The sequence below is a fragment of the Castor canadensis genome, chromosome 2 (assembly GCF_047511655.1).
Source record: "Castor canadensis chromosome 2, mCasCan1.hap1v2, whole genome shotgun sequence".
In the NCBI taxonomy this organism is placed as follows: domain Eukaryota; kingdom Metazoa; phylum Chordata; class Mammalia; order Rodentia; family Castoridae; genus Castor; species Castor canadensis.
In genome coordinates, this window is record NC_133387.1 from 346,941 (window position 1) to 369,539 (window position 22,599).

Genomic DNA, 22,599 nt, shown 5'->3' on the forward strand with positions numbered 1-22,599 from the left:
CACTTATGGAGCTATCCTCTCCATACTGCACCACTGCAGCAGCACAGAAATCAGTGACCACATGTGTCTAGGTCTGTGCCTGAACTCAATCTGACTTTCCTCGTGCCAACTACCAATCTTCACAATTAACCTTGACGTGTAACTCCCAGGCCTCTATGTTTGTTCTTCTCACTGTCTCTACTATTCTTGACTTGGCATTTCTAAAGAAAGTTTATAAACACCCTAAAATGCACAAATTTGTTCATGCACACACACACACACACACAGATGAGGTTTCTGTTGGAACAGTGTTGACCCTATACTTAATTCTGAAGAAACTGACATCTTTGCCATATTAGGACTTCCAGTCTGTGACTTCGATTCGTGGCCTTTTATTTAGGTCTCAGATCCTAACTCCTAGTGTGTCCTAGTAATTTACTGAACATCACACTCTATAGAAAAAAAAACTAGAAACTTTGGATATTGCACTTTTCCTCCACAAATTGTTTAATTTCCTCATGGCAGGCAGAAGACAGGTTGGTCACGCTGAGATTAGTAGGCATTGGGATGACCTGAGGTTGATTTCAGATTTGTCCTTCTTCCTCAACCAAAGCCTGGGGTTTCACCAGGGATTCTCTTGCTTGAACATCCTAAGCTCAGCTCTGTCTCCTCAGCCCTGCACAAATATCACAACTTCTCTGCTGTCACTCTCTGCTGCCTGTAGACATATGCAGTCCCTGGAGTGGTCCATGTGGCCTGCTCACTTCTCTCAGGATCAGCAACTTCAGCTGCCCTGGTGCTACTAGTGTATTCAATCCACTGACTGGGGGATTGCAGGCTACTGCTGTTTTGAATCCAGCTTTTATAGTCATTTCTAGCTGGAGGTTTCTGTGATACAAACTGCTGCATCACAGAAGGAGGCAGAAGTCCTGTCCTCATTCTTTTCGTTCACATCACAGGAACAGTCTCAGGATACTGTTTGCTCCTGAACAGTATCCACCATTCTGGAAGATGATCAATCCATCAAAGAAAACTGCCACTACAGAGATGGGGCCACGACCTCATTCTACAGCCTCATCAACACTTTAATCATTCTCATCTTTTAACACCATGCCTATTCCACAAAGAAAGCATCCGTCCTTTGTGTGAACACACATTTCTCTACTGCTCATTAAACAGAACACAGATCATTTGTCTACTGACAGCCACTCAATACCCACAACAGTTCTGCTTTCCTGACTGGATCTCAAGTTTATATGACCTATGGCCAGAGAGATATTCATCTTGGCTAACTAAATTATGATAACACTTTATGCATTAGTGATAGTAAACCTCTATCATAAACTTTGCAAAAATAGTCCCAATTTGTCAATTATCATTAAATTTTGTCAAATCCATAGACTAGTGTAACTTTCAGAAACTTAATTTTTGAGGTACAATCCACTAATTTATATTTAAAAATTGCTTTTATTCTGAGGAAGTCCTTTCCTGTATTGAAATCATGACTTACATTATCTGTGCTCATTTCTCATTTTTATCATTTGGAATTTATCTTTGGTATATTATAAAACAGGTATCTATTTCCTCCCAAAGTTCAAGTCAATGTACTAAATATGTATCTAGTGGAATAAGTGCTCCTGCAGTCTTTTCCTATCTGTACCTGTGTTTCCTTAAAAAACACAAATACACATGTCAGAACTCATTCACTGTGCTGTAAAGTACTCCAACATCTTCAACGTTCTCAACAAAAATCAGCCTTTGATTTCTTAAATTGCCCAATTAAAATCTTTAATATAATTTTTGAACCAAAAAAACAATACAACTTAGGTATAGATGTATACATGACATACCACAATATAACCAATATCCTTGGACTTGCTTAACCCAGGACTAGAAAACTGGGGCTTTGTCTACTGAGGGTTCGTTCCTCAAACATCCCAGTCCCCACTGCCAACAGCAATTTCTATATTGAATTTTTGCTTATTTTCTTGCTTCTTAAAATAAAATTTTATCTCATATTTATATATGCCTAAACAACAGACAACAATGATCATTTATGGATTTTTAAAAATTGTGATAAAAGTCATACATGTTGGTACACACCTGTAATGAGACCCTGTCTCAAAGTTTAAGATAAAAAAGAGAAGACTGCATGGGCCCAACTCAAGTAGTAGAGTGCTCACCCAACCTGCACACACCCTGTGTTTAATCTGTACCACTACAAAAGAAATTAATAAATAAAAACTATTTAACCATATGTAGCTTTCCGAGAATTTAAATCAGATTTTTAAAAAATCTAGTCATAGTGTTAGAAACTTTAGTTTTACAACCTCAATAGGAAGCCAAAAATATAAAAGCGACAAAAACTGCTGTGAAACATTTAACTTTCCATTCATTAATAATGAATCATTAATATGTACTTCTTAACAAGTAATATTGACTAGTAAGACTATAATGGAGCTAGATGATACTGATTTTAAACCAATTTTGAAAGTTTATTCTTTCAATTTGTGCTGCGATCTCATTTCTTATTTAATGTAATAGACTTGACTAGAGAACATGTCTTTAGTAAAGATTCCCCAATTTTCAGTATCTGCAGACTTGGGCTCTGGCATCCAGCAAGTCTGGGTCCAAAACCACCCCTACTTCTGCAATTGTCAGTCTTCACTGTCAGTCATATTGGACTAAAAAGCACCTGGGAGGCTGGTGGAGCACACCTCTGGGCATGCCTGTGAGGGCCTTCCCAGATGCCTGTGAGGGCCTTCCCAGAGATGTAGGTCTCTCTCTCTCTCTCTCTCTCTCTCTCTCTCTCTCTCTCTCTCAGGAATCAGTGAGACCCACCTATTACAGGCCAAGGATGTAGAGGTTTAACTCATTGCAAAGCCTTGCTTTGAGAAGAGAGCTCTGGGATTCACACAGGGCTCCCCTACATTCAGCCACAGACACTCAGAGGATGCCTCAGTCATGGTCCAAGGGGCCTGGCTACTGCTCGAGCTGGTGGAAGACCTTGGCGTCTTTCACATGATGCTAGGTTTGCAGGCAAACTACAAATACAAGAGTTATGGGGTTGCAGAGGCTTCTACCAGGTTTCTAAGGAAGGCCTGGGAGGTCAGGCAATGTGTGGCTGGGTCAGGATTCCTGGAGCAGCCCTGGAGGGTGCAATGTGTGAGCTGCAGTGAAGACACCAAGAGGCTGGAGATGACAGTAACACGGAACATATGCTGAGGAAAGCCACAGGCAGCAAAGAGACCTGACCCAAGAGAGAGGCCATGTGGGTGGCCAACAAGGCCACAGGGGTGAGACTGCCCAAGCCCTTGGGAGTGCATACCATGCCTCCATGTGCCCCCACTACCGGACATGGAGCTAGGGGATTTATTCTTTAGTCTTGCTGTGGCCCAACCCCTCCTATCTATGCCCACTTTCCTCCCTTTTGGAATGGGAATGTTTGCCCTGTCCCAGCATGTATTGGAAAAATGCAACTTGCTTTTTAAACTTATCAAGTACTCACAGCAAGAGTTTGTCTTAAGTAATAAGAAACTTTGAACTTGGACTTTTGAACAATGTTGGAACTATTAAGATTATGGGGACTCTTGGAGATGAATTAGATGCATTTTGCATTATGAGACAGACATCAGCCTTTTGGAGCTAGCAGTGGAATGTTATGGTTACAGAAAATGTCTGGAGTGTCAGGCTGACAAGGGGTGGACTTATGATAGTTAATCTCAATCATCAACTCCAATAGTTTGAGAAGACCTAGGAGATCAGTAAAGTACACCTCTGCATACATCTGAGAGGATTTCCTAAGGGGGCTGGCCCACCCTGAAGGTGTGGCAACATCCCATAGTCTGGGTCCTTGGTGGATTAAAAGGGGAAAAAGAAAAGTCCACTAACACATATATTCTCTCTCTGCTTCCTGCCCACCATGAGGTGAGCTACTCTACTCCACCATGTCCTCCCCACCATGACAGACTAAAACCTCTGATACCATGAGCCCAAATAAATCTTTCCTCCCTTAAGTTGCTTGGCTGAGGTTCTTTGGCACATCAACAAAAGGCTGACTAGCACAACTGATCAACAAATGATGACTTTGAGCCTCTCTTCTTATTTGTAAAAAGGGACAGGGTAAGATTCTGGGATAATACACATGAAGCAAGGGCCTGGTGGCAAAAATAAAAGCAGTTACTCAATACACGTGCTCTACCCCATTCATTGCTCTCACTCATTGCCAGCTGCAGCGCTCTCAGTCCTTGCTAACTATAGTCCTCTCAGTCACTAATAGCTATAGTCCTCAGATGAGATGCTTCCTCATCTGAATATCTCATGCAGTGATGTTCTACCTCAGGGCTCCCTTCACCACCACACAGAGTTGCAGTGCAACATGAGCCAGAATCACTGCAATCACTGCACTCAGTGGGTTTTTGCCACCAGATTTGCAAATGTGTGACTGTGTTTCTGCTTCAGCTAAACCAGGCCATGGACTCCCAAGGTGTCTCCTCAACAGTCAGCCTGGAATTTACCACAGTTGTTACATGCAAGCCCCTACTACAAAACACACACACTTGCATAACATCTGAACACAAAGAACTATAGTGCAAATTGAAGAATATATGTGAGCAGTCAATACTGCAAGAAATGAAAAGCTCTGTTTGAAAAGTATGTCAAAGAAAAGCATAAAAAAAGCACTGCAAGACTGGGAGATGGCTCAGAGGTACAGTGCCTGCCTAGTGTGCACAGGTCTTCGGTTTGATCCTCAGCACTACACACACACAAACCCATAATGCCTTGGAAAGTTTCCAAATATACCTACTTTTGCTTAAGGGCCTGACTCCGACTCTTTTGACGGTGTGAGGCTGTTGCGAAATCCACAAAAATTCCACAAACAGGGGCTCTGGAAGGGGAATTGTTTGCATCTGTACAAGAAAAAAAAAGGCTATTTTTTTGTGACAATGAAGTATTTCTTTCAAGCCAAAAAAAATCAAGAGTAAAAACTCAGAGGCATATATGACAATCATAGTAAGTTTTCACCTGAAATTGACAAATAACAATAAGAAGCCTCCATGAGCACCAGAGTGTTCTCATGCTGACTACATCTAACACTTCCAAAAAACAAAGCAAAATTTACTGACCATCTATTTTATGTACCATCACACTACTGAGTTTTAGAAATATTCAAGAATGTACACAAAGAATGCAGTCCTCTGCCTCCACCCCACCCAACCTGTGAAAGAAATAAAAATGAAAAGATTATACATAATTTCCCTTTAACTATGGCTTCATTTTTTGAGATTTCAGTTACCTGCAGTCAACTGTTCCAAAAATATTAAATGGAAACTTCTAAAATAAATAATTCCTCAGTTTAAATTTCATGCTGTTCTGAGTAGCAGAATGAAGCCTCCCACTGTGCTAGCTGAGACATCCAACCTCTGTATGCTGCACACGCTTAGTCACTGAGTAGCTGTTACCAGACCAACTGTCTTGGTGTCAGAAGCCTTGTGCTCAAGTCACCCTTTTTTTACTTAATAACAGCTCCAAAGCATAAGAGCAGTAGCATATGAAGTGCTTCCTCAAAGTGAAAATAAAGTTTCCAACTTAAGGAAAGAAAAAAACCCTAAGCTGAGGTTGCTAAGAACTCCAGTTGGGATGAATCTAGCTATGAAAATGTGAAAAAGAAAAAGAAATTCCCTACTACTTTTGCTGTTGTGCCTCAAGCTGCAAAAGTTACCAGCACATGCATGACAGGGGCCTAGTTAACCTGGAAAGGCATTAATCTTATGGGTGGAAGACATGAACAGAAAATGGTTCCCCGTTACAGCAATGTGTTGTGTCACTAAGCACTGAGCCTACAAAGACTTCAGGAAGCAAGGGATCCCCTGAAATGACAGGCACCAACAATTCACTACAAGTGAGGATGGTTACCCAGACTCAGAGAGAGGTTTTGAGTGGAAAATGTAAAAATCACTGCTGCCGCCTTCCAGCAGAGTGAGGAGAAGAGACACCATTCAAGCAGGTCTTCAACTGCAATGACGTGCCTCTTCTGGAAGCACAAAAAAACCTTTCAACGATGCGAGACCCCTGGCCATCGACACTGTCTGCCCCTGACATCCAACCATCAACGTCACAGCTCAGTGATCCAGGGCCACCCAAAGCAAGTCCTCCTGGTTGTCTCGTGAGAAGTCAACAGTAGCTAAGGCTTCATCAGTGTCCACGTCCCTCACCTCACTTCAGCTCAACAGGCAGCACTGCATCATCTCCCATCAGCACAAGAAGGGTGAACACGGTACCACAGGACACATGAGAGTGAGAGAGGCCATGTTCACCTGACTCTTATCACAGTATATGGTTACGATTGCTGCCTTTATTATTATTGTTGTTAACCTCTCACGGTGCCTAATTTACTAACTAAACTTTATCATAGGTATGTGTGTAGAGGAAAGAACATAGTACACATTGGGTTTGGTACTATCCATGGTTCCAAGCATCTCCTTGGGGTCTTAGAACGCATTCCTCATGGATGAGGGGAGACTGTTGTATTCTAGAGTAAGGGAATTGGGGCTTAAATACAAAATAGCTAAAACAAGTGTAGGGAAAGTGATTATTATTTAGGCTAACTTACCATGTTCACAGGCACACTAAGGACTCTGTGCCAACCTTTCCTTCCACTTTGGTCATGTGCACTGCTCAACACTGAACAGAGCCAGGACAGCAGCTCTGTCTGGTCACAACATGTATGAGCATAACTAATTAATTGCCTATACTGGGACTGTAAGCTTATCTTGTAAATCAGGCTTATAGAATACCATGCTAAGCATAAACGTAGGGAATGAACAACAACAAAAAGGTTATTCACAAATCTGCTAAGAAAATGAGGAACTGTAAGAATGCAATCTTGTTCCCTCCTCAGCAGCTCAGGGAAGGTGAGTGCAAATGCTCATGAGCCCAATGGTGATATAGGGTCCGGGCACACTGCTGCCTCACAGAGGGATCTGGAGCCAGTCCTGGACCTCAGTCAGCTGACAGAGCCAAAATGAGGCAGGACCTTGCCAGGGCTGGCACCCCTGCCTCAAAGAAATTGCTAGATACAAATTTAAAGAACACTGCAAATATTCCCATCCCCGACAGATTCACTACCTCTATAGCAGGCACAAAACATAAGTGATGGTCTCTTCCAGACTCTCATCCATAGTACTACACGGAACTAATTACTAATTAATTTTATTCATTACTGATGACCTTACAAGGTGATGTAAAGCAATCTATCATCCACTCATATTTCCATATTGTCCTATTCTAAGTTTAGTACTATTCTTAGAGTTAATACTTTATTAGATGTCAGTTTTCCCTTTAAGTCATCTTAAAATATTTACTCCTACTTTTCCAAGTAGCTGGCACATCATGCCTGGAGGCCAAGAACTTAGGAAAAATATAGCCCTAATTTCCTAAGGGAAATTCCTGGTAAAAAGGCTGTCGAGGTGTGCTTCCTCACAGACCAAGTCGGGTGGCATCTCTGAGCCTCTGTAGCTCTGATCTGGCCTGCTGCCCACCTCACGAGGCTCTCCTCTGCTCTACTGGTGTCCCTAAGCCTCTGTGGCACTGACCCGGCCTGCTGCCTGCCCAGGTGCTCTCCTCTTCTGACACGTGGCCTGAGCCTCCTACCAACTGTGACTGCTCCTTGGTAGGAATTCAAGGAGGGCACTACCAGGAAGAAGCAAAGTTTGTGCCTGCAGGTAACACAAGGTAGCACAGGTGTCTGGGCTCAGATGCACGCTGAGGACAGTAACTGTCGGCTCCCAAACACCTCAGGACTCGGTGCTGGGCACAAGATGACCCATAATCCACACAATCCCTTCCCAGGAGAGGCTTGCAGGAGTCAGAGGAACAAGGTATTTGCATCACTGTGCTGCGTGCCCCTGACCAACATTCTGTAGCAACCCACTACATGGTCCATCGCACATGGCGAGCAGTGACTATTGTTTACTCACATACCTGCCCACGATTCCTTTTCAGACTCCATTCGACCTGTCTTCAAAAACAGTTTGGAAGATAACTCGCCAATCCTCTCATTTTCTGCATTGATGGCTCTTTGGATCTCTTGTATCTCCCTTTTCTGGGCTGGAAGAAGTTCTTCACTTTTTTCTTGAGAGTCAGGTTCATTATTGCTATCATCATCATCTCCATCACAAACCTCAAAGTCGTCCTCATAGTCCTACAAACAATGTTTTTTGGGACCTTTAAGACAAATGAGCTAAGTAACACTCATGCAGAGAAAAACATTACAATGTGTAATCTGAGATGGGCAAAGTTCTCATCACAGCTAAGGAAGGCTTTATAGCTCACTGGTTTAACCTTATTAAATCATAAATCTGTGAAGACCACTCATTCATTTCTCTGAAAGTGAACCACTAAATACAACCATGCACACTAAAAGCAATTAATAATGTGCAATCATTCCTGCTAAGAATGTGAATCGTGTTTATAGTTCACACACACGTGTTTGGATGCAGTGCAGTGATCAAGTCACTGAATCACATCATATTGTTGTCACCAGTGAAAGCACAGCAAGCTTTCTATAGGTGACAACTAACCTGAATCAAACCTCATCAGACACAGAGCATTCAGAGCAACCCGAAGAGAGAAGGGTTGCTAAGGTACTGTACCTAAGCGATGTGTAAGAATCAGTTATTGTTAAGCTGAGAACACTTTAATCTTTATACATACTACAAAGTCGTCTTCAGCACCAGCTGGGTATTCCTCGGCTCCAGCATTCTCTACATCACTGTCCTCTTTTTCAACCTCCTAGAGGTCAAAATCAAACAGGAAACAAACAAATTCAATCATAAACTTGAATACTGCAAAAAGGTTAGAAAATGTGTATGTTTTCTGAGATTCATTCAATGCTGCTATTTTAAAACATATTTATAAAACTAACACAACTTGAATTCTTATAAGAAATACCATTGTAACAGGAATATGCTGTACATTTCAAAACTACAAGGATTTGAAACTACAAGGATTTTGAAAGCCATAAACAAATGATAAATGTTTGAGAAGATAGATGTGTTAACCTGATTTAAGCATTACACCACGTATACATGTATCAAAGATTGTATGGTACCCCACTAAAATGTACAATTTTATGTTTTTTTGTACTAGTTAAAAATAAGTTCTTAAAAATGTAGCCAAAGGAAGATTTCAAGTATACAGAAGAAGGAGGAGGAGGAGGGAGGGATGGAAGGAGAGAGGGAGGGAGGGAGCGAGGTAAGGAAGGAATAACCTTGTTAACTTAGAGATGTGACCAAAAAGAGAAATGGTTGATAAACACAGCCTTTTGGGGGGAATGTCTTAAATTCTCAGGACACAAGCCCCTGAATAGTACAACTAAACTGCAAACACTCAGCACCACTTCTCACCAGAAACCCCTCCACTTGTGGTGCACATATCTCTTGTTAAGAGCAGACAGACAAAACTGCACAAGCACAGCATCAGCCCAAGTTCTGCCATGGACACTACATGCCTGGAACACCCCTGAAAGGCCCACAGAGAGAATCAAGGGCAAGTAACACAGACCCTGGCCTGGCACTCAGTACCAGTGTGCTGGGCCACTCACTTCATCACTCTACCAGTAAAAACAGAGGAATTCTCCAAGTCCTGTAGAGGAGTCATGCACAGACGGGCTCTGGAAGTTTTTGGAGGCAACACAGAACATCTTAAGGGAAACAGTTTGCCAGGAAAATAGGGAAGCAACTCTTTCCAGGATTCCAGGCCAATAAGGAAGCAGAAATGCAACAGACAGTTAGAAAACTCCTATTCTACTAGGTGGGGTGGCACACACCTGTAACCCAGCTACTCAGGAGGCAGAGTCAGGATGATCACAAGTGTCCAGGCCAGCCCAGCAAAGTTAGGACACTCCACAAAAGGGCTGGGGGCATGACTCAAGTGGAAGAGAGCCTGCCTAGCAGGCCCTGGCAATTCCGGATAATACGAAAAAAAAAAAGAAAGAAAGAAAAGAAAACTAGTTTTCTCCAAAAGGTTCTTATTCCTATCTGCATTGCCCTTCCCATGCTGTTCTCTGGTGATCCGCTCACATCACATGCCAGGATCTTCTAAGCCCCTCCTGCCCATCCCCACACGAGATTACAACCTCCCACCAGATACAGCAGACAGTCATAACAACACCCCATGTGTGGAGAGTGGATTATGAGACACCTATGAGAACTGGACATAAGCAAGGTGAGATGCAGCTCACTGCTCTTCCTAAGATGTTTATTTGTAGGCTGAGGTTGGCATAGCCCCAGCCACAGAAGAGGAAAATGCAGAACAGCTGTTTCTCCTAAATTGTGCAGGTTCCTCTTGTTACAATGTCACACCCCTCCCCAAGAACTGCTGCTCCACCCTGTTTACCACCAGGTATTAAAGACTGAAGGAGGATGCAAGGCTTTTGCTTTTGGTTTTTGCTTCTAACTTTTCTGGCTTTTGGCTTTTTGAGGGGGAAGGCTTTTTGAATGAAGGGAAATTGCTGGAGAGAGAATGCTGAAGGGGGAAAATGAATTGCTGAAGGGAAAAGGATTGCTGAAGGAGAATTGCTAAAGAGGGGTTGATAGAAAGTCTGCACTGAGAACTTTATACACAGGCTTTAGAAAAGCTAAGCTAAAGAAAAGCCAAAGAGAACATGGGACAGTGCAAGTCTGAGCACTGAGGCTTTAAGAAAGCTGCAGAGAGAACATGGAACAGTGCAAGTTGGGGGGCAAAGACTTTAAAAGAGATTATTCTAAAGAACAGCTAAGAGAAAACATGGGACAGTGTGAGTCTAAGGAAAGAGACTTTAAAGAACAGAAAAGAAGACTTTAGAAGTGAGGTTTTAAAGAATAGAAAGAAGAAAGACTTTAGAAGAAAGGTTTTAAAGAATAGCAAAGGAGTAAGGCATTAAGGAATAAAGATAGAGAAAAGAAGCAGAGTAAATGAAGAGATTACTAGAGAAAAGAAGCAATGAGGCTGTTGTGCATCTACACCCAAGCGCCCAACACACCTGGCCCCAACTTTCTGTTTGTCTATCCTGGTCCTTTCTGAACCTCCTGTCGCTGTCCAGTTAGGCCCAGTTAGGTTCAGTAATAACCAGGAGAGAGAGCAAGCTCACACCACCCATGTCCCACCAAAGGAGTTGCGGCTTCATCCTGGAGTTGGGGAGTCTGTGATAGAATCATCTGTTCCTGGGCAGGATAGACGCAGGGTGCAAAGGAGGTGGAACTAGAAGTCAAAGGGCCACTGTAAGAGTCCAGGAAAACAATAGGGACTGGGGCTTAAAGATAAGAAGTAAAATGACCCTGAGGTATCCAGGTTTAGAAATGGGCAGATGTTTGTGTCATCCACAGTAAATAGACACGGGAGGGAGAGCAATTTCAGGGTGGGTGGGAAAGAGGACAAGTCAGTGTGGATGTAGTGCAGTAAGTGTGATAGAGAGGAAGATTCAGAAGATGAAGATACAAACTTGGAAAGAAGCCAGTTAACTGTTCTATCACACAACCCACCAACTAGGAATGTGATCTTTTACCTCTAGCACCTAATAGTAAACAGTACCATGAAATTGATTTATTATGCCACAAATGTCTAGTGCCTTGAATTAGGACATTCAGCTCCAACTTCCCAAATATAAACATATTTTACTCTTCCCATCTACACTCCTAAGACCAAAAGATTAAAGCATACTTCATTGCCTAGGACCAGGTGGATTTTGAAGATATCAATAAAGTTATAAGCATCTAGCCAGGCTAACTACAGAAAAAACAGAAAGAACCCAAATGATCAGTGTCAGAAACAAAAAAAAAGAGGACAACACTACAGATCCCATGAATACCCGAAGGATGCCCAAAGAATACAATGAACAATTCTGTGCCCACAATTTGATGGGTGAAATGGACTGATGCCTTGAAAGAAACAAGCTGCCAAGATGCACACCAGAGAGAGACAACATGGATAGTTCCATGTGTCAAAGAGACAACATGGACAACCCATGTGTCAAACGAGGGGACGCCACAGTTAAGAGCCTTCTGCCACAGAAAGCACCAGGCCTGGATGCTGCTAGAAGCACTCGCATGCTGACTTCCACCCAAGGTTTCAGGAACAGAGTACACAATTCTCTGCAGCCATTCAGAAGACAGAAGCAGAGGGCGCACTACCCTAAAGCCAAACCCACAAAAAGACATCACAAGATCAACATTTGTCATGAATATAGATACAATTATCCTCAACAAATGTATACCAAGTTAAACCCAACAATTTACAAAGAGAATTATACACCAAGATCAGCTGGATTTATCCTCGGTAGGCAAGGCTAGTTAAACTTTCAAAAATCAATACAGGATTAGAGGTGCAGTTCAAGTGATAGAGTGCCTGCTTTGTAAGCTTGAAGCCCTGAGTTCAGACCCCAGTTCCACCAAAAAAAAAAGCAAAAACTGATATAATCTGCTAGCTGTGGTAGTGCACATCTTTAATACCAGCACTTGGGAGGCTGAGGAAGGAGGATCACATGTTCAGAACCAGCCTGAACTACGTAATAAGATCCTGTCTCAAAAACACATATAACACATCAAATCAACAGGTTAAAAAAAAAGTCACCTTATCAATAGATGTAGAAAAAGAATATGACAGTATCTAGCACCCCTTCATGATAAAACTCAGCAAACCATGAGGAGAGCACAGTTTAACTGAACAAAGAAGAGCCAAAAAAAAAAATCTCCAGCAAACATCACATTCAGGTAGGAACCCAAACTTTCCACTGAGATCAGGGACAGAGCAAGGATGTCCCCATTCACTAATCTGAGCTAATGCAGCAGGACAAAGATCGGACAAAAAGAAAGAAAAACTATTAAGTGATTAGAGCAAGCTTCCAGGATGAGTTCAATATATAAAGTCAATCAATTTCCAATATGCCATCAATGAACAAGTAGAACCTGAAATTAAAAACATTTACATTACCACCCCCAATCAAATATTCGGGTGTAACTCTAACAAAGTATTGCAAGATCTACAAAACTCTGCTGAGCACAACTAGAGAACTAGAGAAATGAAGAGCTCTCCCAAGTTCACGGACAGGAAGTCTCAACACCATCAACATGTCAGATCTTCCCAACTTGTTCCATGGATTCAGTGTGATCCCAACCAAAATCCCAACAAGTTACTTTCAAATATGCTACTTTAGAGCAGCAAACTGGCTCTAAAGTTGATTTGGAGAGATAAAAAGAACAATCGTTTTTTGCACCACCTGGTACAACTTACCTCAAAACTACAGCAAACAAGACCTTGTGGAGTAGGAAGTGTGGCACAAGTGGTAGAGTGCCTGTCTATCAAGTACAAGGTCCTTAGTTCAAACTCCAGTACCCCCCACCACCAAAAAAAGACTGTGATTGGTACAAAACAGATATACAGATCAAGAAAACTGAACAGAAGCCCAGACGTAAACACACAGGAACACGGTCGACTGATCTTTCACAAAGGAGCAAGAGTAATCCCATGGAGCAAAAACAATGAATCTAGACAGAGATCTCACACCTCCACAACAGTTAACTCAAAACGGATCACATCTTCATGTAAAACTCGTAGAGGATAACATAGGGAAAACCCATATGAAATGTGGATTCATAGCTCAGTCCTTGAAAGAAAAAACTGATAACATCAAAATTAAAAACTTCTGCTTTGTGAAAGACAGTATCAAGAGAAAGAGGAGATAAGCCACAGATGGGAGAAAATAATTATAGAAGGTGTATCTGATAAAAAAAAAATGGTTACCCAAAAATACAAAGAACTCTTAAAATTCAACAGTAAGAAAACAAGCAGCCCAATTTAAAAATTGGGCCAAAGACCTTATCGGACACTTTATCAAGTAAGATGTACAGATGATGTGTAAGCATATAAAAAGGTGCCCCACATCCTACAGCATTAGGTAATACAAAACAAAACAATGAGATTCCACCACACACCTGTCAGAACTGCCAAACCCAGAACACTGGCCGCACCAAGTGCTGGGGGGACGTCGAGCCACAGGGAGTTCCAGTTACTGCTGGGGGAGTGCAGCCACTTTGGAGGGCAGTTTGGAGGTTTCTTACACACTAAGTGACTCTCCCCACACACAATCCAGCAAGCATGCTCCTTGGCATCACTAAGTGAGAAGATAGTTTTGTCCACACAGAAACCTGCAAGCAGATGTTAGCAGCAGCTTTATTCACACTTGCCACAACTGGAAGCGACCGAGGTGCCCTTTGGTAGGTGATGGATAAATGTGGCCGATCAGACAGAGGAATATTATTCAGCACCGAAAGAAATGAGCTGTCAAGCCTTGAGAAAACAGAGGAACCTGAAGGCACACAACTAGGTGCCAGAATCCAGTCTGAAAGGGCTACACGCAGGAGGATGGCAACCTGTGACATCTGGAAAAGGCAACACTGTGGAGACAGTGAAAAGCTCAGTGGTTGCCAGGGACTGGGGGAGGGAGGGATGGACAGATGGAGCACAGGGGGTTTGAGGGCAGTGGCGCTATTCTGTATGAGACTGTACTGACGGATACAACTATATATTGGTTCAAACCCACAGAATGTTCAACACCAGGAGCCAACCCTAGTGGAAATGTGGACTTTCTGTGACAGTGACGGGTCCACGTGACTTCATCAAATCCAACAAATGTACACACCAATGCTGAGGTTAACAGAAGGACGGTGAAGAGGACAGGGTACATGGGGACTCTGCAGTTTCTGCTCAATTGTTCTGTAAACACAAAAACTTCTCTGAAATAAAATCTTTTAAAACCAAGGAAAAAGCAAAGGTTAAGAGTCACCTGTTCTTGTTTGAGGTGAGATGTCGCAGAAGACATTTAAATACCTTAAACACTTGAGTTGAAGGGTATTCCATGTGAACACAGATCACTACTAGCATACAATGGTCAGGAGAATTTGGAAGAGAGATTTTTATTTTCCACCTCGCCTGCCTGGTGTCCTGTGTTTAACACTCTGGAATGGGCTTTTTAACTTTTAAAAACTGGGGACGGGGTAAGGAAGGAGAGGAGAGCAGAGTGTTGGCTCCTCCTTGCCGTGACACAGGGTCTTGCTCTGCATCCTGCCAGGGAACACAGCTAGGGACAGAGAAGACACAGACTTGACAGCGTCCTACAGGCCTGCAGTTGGGAGAGCAGCCGACCTGCAGAACCAGAGCTGCACTGAGAACAGAGTGTGAACCAGAGAGGAAACCCGTGCACTGCCAAACACCGGCTGCCGCAGGACAAGCTCTCTTAGGTGGACACAAACTGGCCAGTGCGGCTTCACTCCCAGGCATTCTCAAGACACTCTTCTGCTGCTGAAAAGGAGCGTGTGGGCCGACGGGGCTCCTTTTCTAACAACACATGTCATTACACACTCATCCAAACTCACACAATGCACTACATCAAGAGGAAGCCACAATGTAAACCAAGGAATCTGCGTGACCACGACATAGCTTCAGTAACGTGACAAATGCTGCCCTCTGGTGGAAGGCTGCACATTCACTGGGGTTGGGGATAAGGGAAGTCCTATACCTTCCGCTCTTTAAATTGCTCTAAAAAATACTCATAAAAATATGCAAGGTCCTCAGTGTATTGTCATGTAAAGCCACCATGCATTATGTTAAATGATGTCACATTTACTATTTCAGTAAACATGTGCTGATGGATAAGAAAAATAAAACAAATACTGTACAAAAGTTTTACACAAAAACCAGCAGAATCACACCTTTTTTTTTAGTGGTGCTGTAGGGTTGAACTCAGGACCTTGTGCTTGCTAGGCAACTTGAGACACACACACCCCTACCCGCAGCCCAGAATCACACTTCTTATTCCTGTCCAAGCTCAGTAGGACCCAGTGACACTGGGTCATAGTCCAAGCATTCAGCCAGTAAGGACAGAATGGGGCACAGGGCAGACACTGTCACTGCTATGCAGCGCTAAGCCACACTGGGGAACAAGAAGAAGAAAGTGCTGCCCTCTGGGCGTCACCTGCATGAGGGCACTGCTGCTTTGCCCCTCATTGCTCTATAGAGAGGAGGCTTCCAAGGCACCTGGAATCATTTTCCCTCACACAGGAGGACTCTAGCCCATCCTTGATCTTCTGGTATCACATGTATTTCTGAAAGTCATCTGCTGCCTTGTCTGTTTCTCTCCAACAGTAGCCTGAGTGATGTCACTTATGGCTTTTCCCTCTTTTTTTTTTCTTGTTGGTACTGGAATTTGAACTCAGGACCTTGGGTTTGCTAGGCAGGTACTCTACCATTTGCACCATTCCCACAGCCCTCTTTGCTTTAGTTATTTCTCCAGTAGAGCCTCACATTTATGCCCAGGCAGGGCTGGACCATGATCCTATTTTTGCTTCTCATAGCTGGGATGACAGGTGTGCACCACCACACCCAGCCTATTGGTTGAGATGCACGGGATCTTGCTAACTTTTTGTCCAGGCTGGCCTTGAACCATGATCTTTCTGATCTCCACTTCCCATGTACATGGATTACAAGCATGCACCACCATGCCCAGCTAATGGTTTATTTTGCTTCTTCAAAACTCTCACCTTGCTTCCATGTAAACACAGCACAATATTGAAAAGGCTGAGCTGTTGGCTCTACTCCCATAACTTCCTTCCTTCATGATGAGCAGGCTGTGCACCTTGTGTGCACAGCAATCCTGTCACCAAGACTGACCTCCACATGACCAGGGCTTCAAACAAGTGAATGCAAATTTGACATCACAATCTCATTTCCCTTCCTATTTGTTCTATTGTCTAAAAGGAATGATAATGGCACTAATAAGTGAGTAAAGTGAGTGACCATGAGGAAACAATAAAGAGGCTTACCACTGACTCTTCACTTCCCTGCCGCTGAGCCATCTTCCACACTGAGGAGCCATCATCATGGCTATGCTAGAGGACAGAGGACAGCACAGTCAGGCAGGGGACAGAGAGGGACTGCGCTCAGAGTCAGGACCACAGGTTGCACAACAGGAACTGCGTTGTGAAGTGCATGATTTAACCTCTCTGCCACATGAAGTCACAACCCTGCTTCACATACCAGTGAGAGACTGCACAGATCAAAGCCACCAATCATTGACAAAGGAGAAGCCCAACACCCACTGTGAGTAAGCAGGGCCCCAAACTAAACAGGGCATATGCTGCTGACAACACCCTGAAAACAAAATGTACTGGATGTTGCAGAAAAATGGAACCATGCCGTAATCAAGATCTAACCATGAGAGATGACTCAGGATCCCCTCTGCCAGCTTTCTTGAGAAAACACCACACACTTCAGTCCTCTGGAAAAAGACCATTTAAAATACCTCATTGAGGATAAAAGGATATGTACTGAAAGCTGTTTAAAAATGGGAGGTGGGAGGGAAGGAGTAAGGGAGAGTAATGAAAGGGGTTGAACTGACCACAGTAAAGAATACTCACAGCAGGGATACATGAAGAAACCCTTTGAACATTGACTTAAAAACAGGGCTGCTAAACAGGTACTTGTGGGCGGGGGAGGGTGAACAAAGGAGATTAAGGTGAGGGAAGTGGTTGTTGAACTTCAAATACTCATGAAATAGAACAATTAAACTTCTTCAATTACTTGAAGCCCACTTCAAGCAGGAAGGGTGGAGGGGGAGAGATGGTGGGGAAGATCTAATCAATGTAAAGCATATTTGGAACTGTCATAATGAACCCCCTATACAACGAATACATCCTAATAAAAAAATTTAAAAATAAATAAAGCATGGCATGAATTACTTTTATACTGGCTTTATTAAAAGGATACTATCTTAGATTGGATTATGTTATTGAAATAATTTCTTTTTTACTTTATTAATGTGACTACTAGAAAATTTTAAATTATAATTGTGGCTTATAATTCTAGTGAATAAGGCCAATGTGGAGCTTAGAAAAACTGGAAAACAAAAGAGAGGGAAAAAAATCTGCTTGTCTCCATCCAATAATTCCACATTCTACTTCAAGAAATTCATCCACAAAAGGAAGGAAGTGGATCTACATCATTCAAACTGGAGAGATTTCCACAATGAACTGGGAAAAACAGCAGCTCCACATGTGTTCATACTAATCACCACCAAAAAAAAAACCCTCCCAAATACACATAATGTCTGATCATAAAAGATCACAGGAGAAGAAATATTTACAGGGCTCACTTTTTCCTGTGGTAAGGGCTGTGGGCAACCACCTCCCCTAAACTGGGTGAAGAGAACAGGCCCACAGCAGGACATCAGGTGCCACATGACTACATGACTTACTTCACGTACAGCCATGTGTGTGTGGAAGTACATAAAATGAAGAGCTGCACAGAAACATGGATTCTCTCATGAGCTTTTCAGATAACCTCAAAGACAGAAAAATTACTCTTTAGAAATAACTCGATGGAAATCAAAATACATTTGCCACATTATCTGCAATAACAAAACTAAAAATCAGAAGGGACTGGTAATAATCACGACTCCACAGTGTAATATTTTATAGTTATTAAAAAATCATGAGTTGGGTGTGGTGGCACATGCCTGTAATCCCAGTACTCAGGTGATAGAAACAGGAGGATAATGAGTTTGAGGCCAGTCTGGGTTACACAGTGAGACCCTGAATCAAAAAAAAAATCATTATGAAAACAACGTTTGTGCTAACTATTTAAGTGGCGTAAAAGTGAAGACTGTGGGGAAAAGCAGCACAGGTTTCAATTTCCACTGTGCATAAATATGTTCCACAGGCAACCTAAAGGGGAAAGCAGTTCCATGAGGAGAGGGGACACTAGTGGGTGCTGGTGCAATGACAAGTGTTAAACTACCGGCATCTGAGCAGCCATGGGGCAAGGCAATGTGGGAAACTAGACCCATCAGCCAGCACGTCTTGAAGCAGTTTTGCTTATTTATGCCTTTAGGAATTTCTGCCTTGCATCTAACTTGTCTAATTTGTTAGCATGAAATGTTGTTCCACCCATTATTCAAATTGCAGTGCTAACGTCTCTATCATGAACTATTTTTGCTTCTTATATGTTGGGGCTTTCGCTAGGTTTGTGTTCAATTAAAGTGAACTGCTCTAACTTTTTGATCATTGTGAGGTGTTTGTCTCAATATCTATCTTATCTGGCATTGGCACAGCCACTCCGTTCTCTTATTTTCAATCTGTGTGAATCTTCTAATCCAAGGTGGGTCTCGCCACCCACACAAGCCTTGTCTCAGGCTCTGCTCTCGAGGGATCCCAACTAAGACCCAGAGCTGACCTTGAATAATAAAACCTACATTTCTCAGCACAGACTGTCTTACCTTCCTTCTTGAATCTTTATCTTTTCCATTATTCCTCACTAAATTATCTGCATGCCTGAAAAACAAACATGATCAAAATCAAAACATACTTTTTAATGAGTAAAGCATTTTCCAGCCAAGCATGGCTGTACATGCTAGTTACCTCAGCATTTGGGAGGCTGAGGCAGGAGGATCTCAAGTTCAAGGTCAGCCTAAGCTACAGAGAGAGACCTGTCTCCAAAAAAAGTTAAATTAAATTAATAAAATGTTTTCAGTCTCAGTGAAGATTCTTACCAATATTTTGATATGATTAAGAAGTACTGAAGGCTAGAAAACCATGTTGTATTAGACTATGAATGCTACACTATCCCTAACATTTTTACCATTTCAGCAGTTACTCAAGATGGAAAATATCTGCAATAGACAGAAGAGTCTATGCATTTTAACCTTGTATTGTTCTTTAAAAATTCTAGAAATTATAATTTATAGTAATCAATCCTGAATACTATGTTATGTTTAATACAATAATGTTTATATTTCCAATAGAAACATTTTCTATTTTTAATTATATCTTACACATTAGTTGGTACTTAAAATAAAGATTTTCAGTTTTTACAACTCACCAATTCAACATGATGTGGGTTAATGCAATCATAGAATGGAGCAAAGCCTCCTTGCATATGCCAGCAGATCTGCAGTTTAAAATCTAGGGATTTGACCCCCTAGGTCTAAGTCCTAGCTTTGTTCAAACTTGTAAAAGTTTCCCTAATGCATGAAAAAGAAATATAAACTTGATGACTATGGTTGTCATGAACAACAAATTGAAATCTAGTGCTCAGGCTGGGGGGTGACTCAATGGTGGAGCACTTGCCTAGGAGAATGAGTTCAGTCCCCAGCACCACAAAAAAAATAAAATAAAATCTAGAACTTGTACACAAAATTAGTTTATGCATAAACTACAATCTCTAATCTTCATAAAGTAGGTGTTGGTATCATAGTTCTGGCTAGTCCAGTGCCAGCTCTTGCACATTCCTCCTCACTCACCATGTAAAAACACTAGACGGGGTGACTTCTGTAGCTGTGAATCAGAATGGGCTTGCTGGTCCCTAGAAGGGGGCTGAGGTCAAGAGGGCCCACCCATGCAGTAAGAGACTCCTAAATGAATTATTCTCCCCAAAGTGAGTATTGAGTTTCTAAGTCTGTATGCACTAAAACAACAAGCAAAACAGGACTAGAGTGTGTAACGAGTTGGCAAGTCCTTCTCGAATACCTGGAATATAATTTGGAGGAGTTACATCTATAGTTTATTCCTTTTACCATCTATACTTAGACCCAACAGAAAATTTTGTTTTTAAGGCATTCTATGAGAACTGTGTTAAACTTAAGTCAACAGAACATATGCTCCTTACTGGCTGCAAGTCCCATCTTTTTTCAAACGTGCACCTTGATTTCTGTGTTCACCATTCTATCAAAGAAAGAAAGAATTCCATAATCACTAAGTTGTATATCATACAAAGTACAATTACTAAACTCTGAAAAACAAGCATGGACTCAAAGTTTAACCTACTCTACAAGTGTATTTTAAAGTAGCTATTTTATAGGTATTTTTAAAAAATTAGATAACTAATGTAAAAGAAATGGATGAAGTATTTTAACAGGTGTCTATTTATCGCCTCAGTAACTGCAAGTATTATAGTCATCCATTTCACATTATTTAGTGACAAACCTGATGAGTTCCTCAAATGTTCACAGTTGTGAACTTTCAAACACACAACTGACATAAAAAAACTTAAAATCTTCTCAAGTTAGGTGAATTTTAAACATAAAATTAAAACTATTAAATTGTAAATCAATGCAGGCAGGTGGACTATGGGAAAGAGTCTGAGCTGAGGCACAAGGAGTGAAGTGCAGTGTGGCGGGGGGAGGGGAAAGTCCTCAACATGTGGCACCCAGGGGAGCATGTTGGTGGGGGTGAAGTAGGAGGCCAGTCCCTGATAGGAGGCACCTGGGGGAGCAGGCAACAGCGAGAGGTCATAGAAGCCGCAGCCCTGGGAAGGTCCACAGGGACCCAGTGCAGAAGGGCAGGGCTGGGCCCCTCAGTGTGGAAGATGACAGCAGCATTATCAAAGCTTTGGAAGAGTTGCAGTATTTACAACTTTGACCTACCAGTTCTAAGAAGTTATTCTAAAAAACAAAGATGTAGTGAGATCTCAACCTGATCATCCCAGAATAATTTATAGTATCAGACAATGTTAACCTGAATGTTCAATAATTGTTTACTTAATTTAAAAATGAGGTTATGACCACATCATAGAAATACTGGATAGCTATTAAATATCCAATATCAAAAAACATTTCCCAAAATTGAATATCCACATGTAGAAGACTGAAAGTAGACCCTGATCTCTTACCTTGTACAAAAATAAACTTAAAGTAGATCAAAGATATAAGACCTGAAACTTTGAAACTATTGTAGGAAAAAAAAAAAAAATCGAGAAAACACTTAAGTTCCAGCCCCAGCACAAAAAACCATCATATAGAAAAAGTGAGTGTTAACAAGGAGAACACAGACCTGGGAGCAGTCCTGGCTTACATCTGCTGACCTAGATAATTATTAGTGATGCCCCCTGAACTTTACATTACTTGCAATAAGTGCAGTAGACCCTTAGTGCCCATGGCTCCAAGAAGACCACTGTTGAGGAAAAGTTGTGAATACTCAGAACCCACAGAGCTCATTTTCCCTGCAACACCACCCAACTTCCACTAAAGACATGATGCCTTTCAATAAATCTAACATTTCACTTTATCATTTCAATTAAGCATATAACTTTTACCCTGCTTTTAGGGAGGCAGATTTGCACAAAATTAAGGGCAGAGAAACAGCACAGTACACGATAACATAGGACTGAAAGCTTCTCTACATCAACTGGGCTGCATAAAGTATATGCAAGAATCCAAAACATTTGTCTTCGAAATTTTTTTACCTTGCATGGTCAAAACTGCATGCACTAAAACCACAGACAAGACAGGCTTAAGACAGGCTTACTGTACACCAAACACTGGGCTCACACAGTAACTAAGCCAAGTAAGTACCTGGAGGTCAGCACAGAAAAATGTAAATTATATGACGATTAACAATCACTCCTGTGTCACACTGTGCACTTCTTGTTTCTTTGTACACAGATGCTCCAACTATCAGAACACAAACTTCAATCTGTTCACAAATGCACCTTAGCACCTGACAGCCTGGTACACAGCGGCCACACAGACACATCTAGCTGTGTAAAGAAGGAAGAACCTGTTCCTGGGACTAATTCTGAAGCAGTGGTGGGATA

General features: G+C 42.0%; 1 protein-coding gene across 10 annotated transcripts in view; it reads right to left on the minus strand.

The window, feature by feature from the left end:
- Nucleotides 1-22,599, minus strand: part of Dync2i1 (dynein 2 intermediate chain 1) — a 73,649-nt gene that overhangs the window by 24,025 nt on the left and 27,025 nt on the right. For 4 of the 10 annotated variants that reach the window (XR_012443219.1, XR_012443220.1, XM_074059778.1 and 1 more), the window contains 6 exons: nucleotides 20,674-20,729; nucleotides 19,286-19,340; nucleotides 16,836-16,901; nucleotides 8,695-8,772; nucleotides 7,963-8,182; nucleotides 4,787-4,889 (listed from right to left, as the gene is read on the minus strand). Coding sequence is in view for 8 of the 10 variants with exons in the window: in XM_074059778.1 (XP_073915879.1) it covers nucleotides 4,787-4,889; nucleotides 7,963-8,182; nucleotides 8,695-8,772; nucleotides 16,836-16,901; nucleotides 19,286-19,340; nucleotides 20,674-20,729 (578 nt within the window). In the remaining 2 variants the exon portion in view is untranslated. Of the gene's footprint in view, nucleotides 1-4,786; nucleotides 4,890-7,962; nucleotides 8,183-8,694; nucleotides 8,773-16,835; nucleotides 16,902-18,163; nucleotides 18,341-19,285; nucleotides 19,341-20,673; nucleotides 20,730-22,599 lie in introns of those variants that run through there. The other 6 variants (XM_074059808.1, XM_074059831.1, XM_074059821.1 and 3 more) reach the window with 6 other exon arrangements.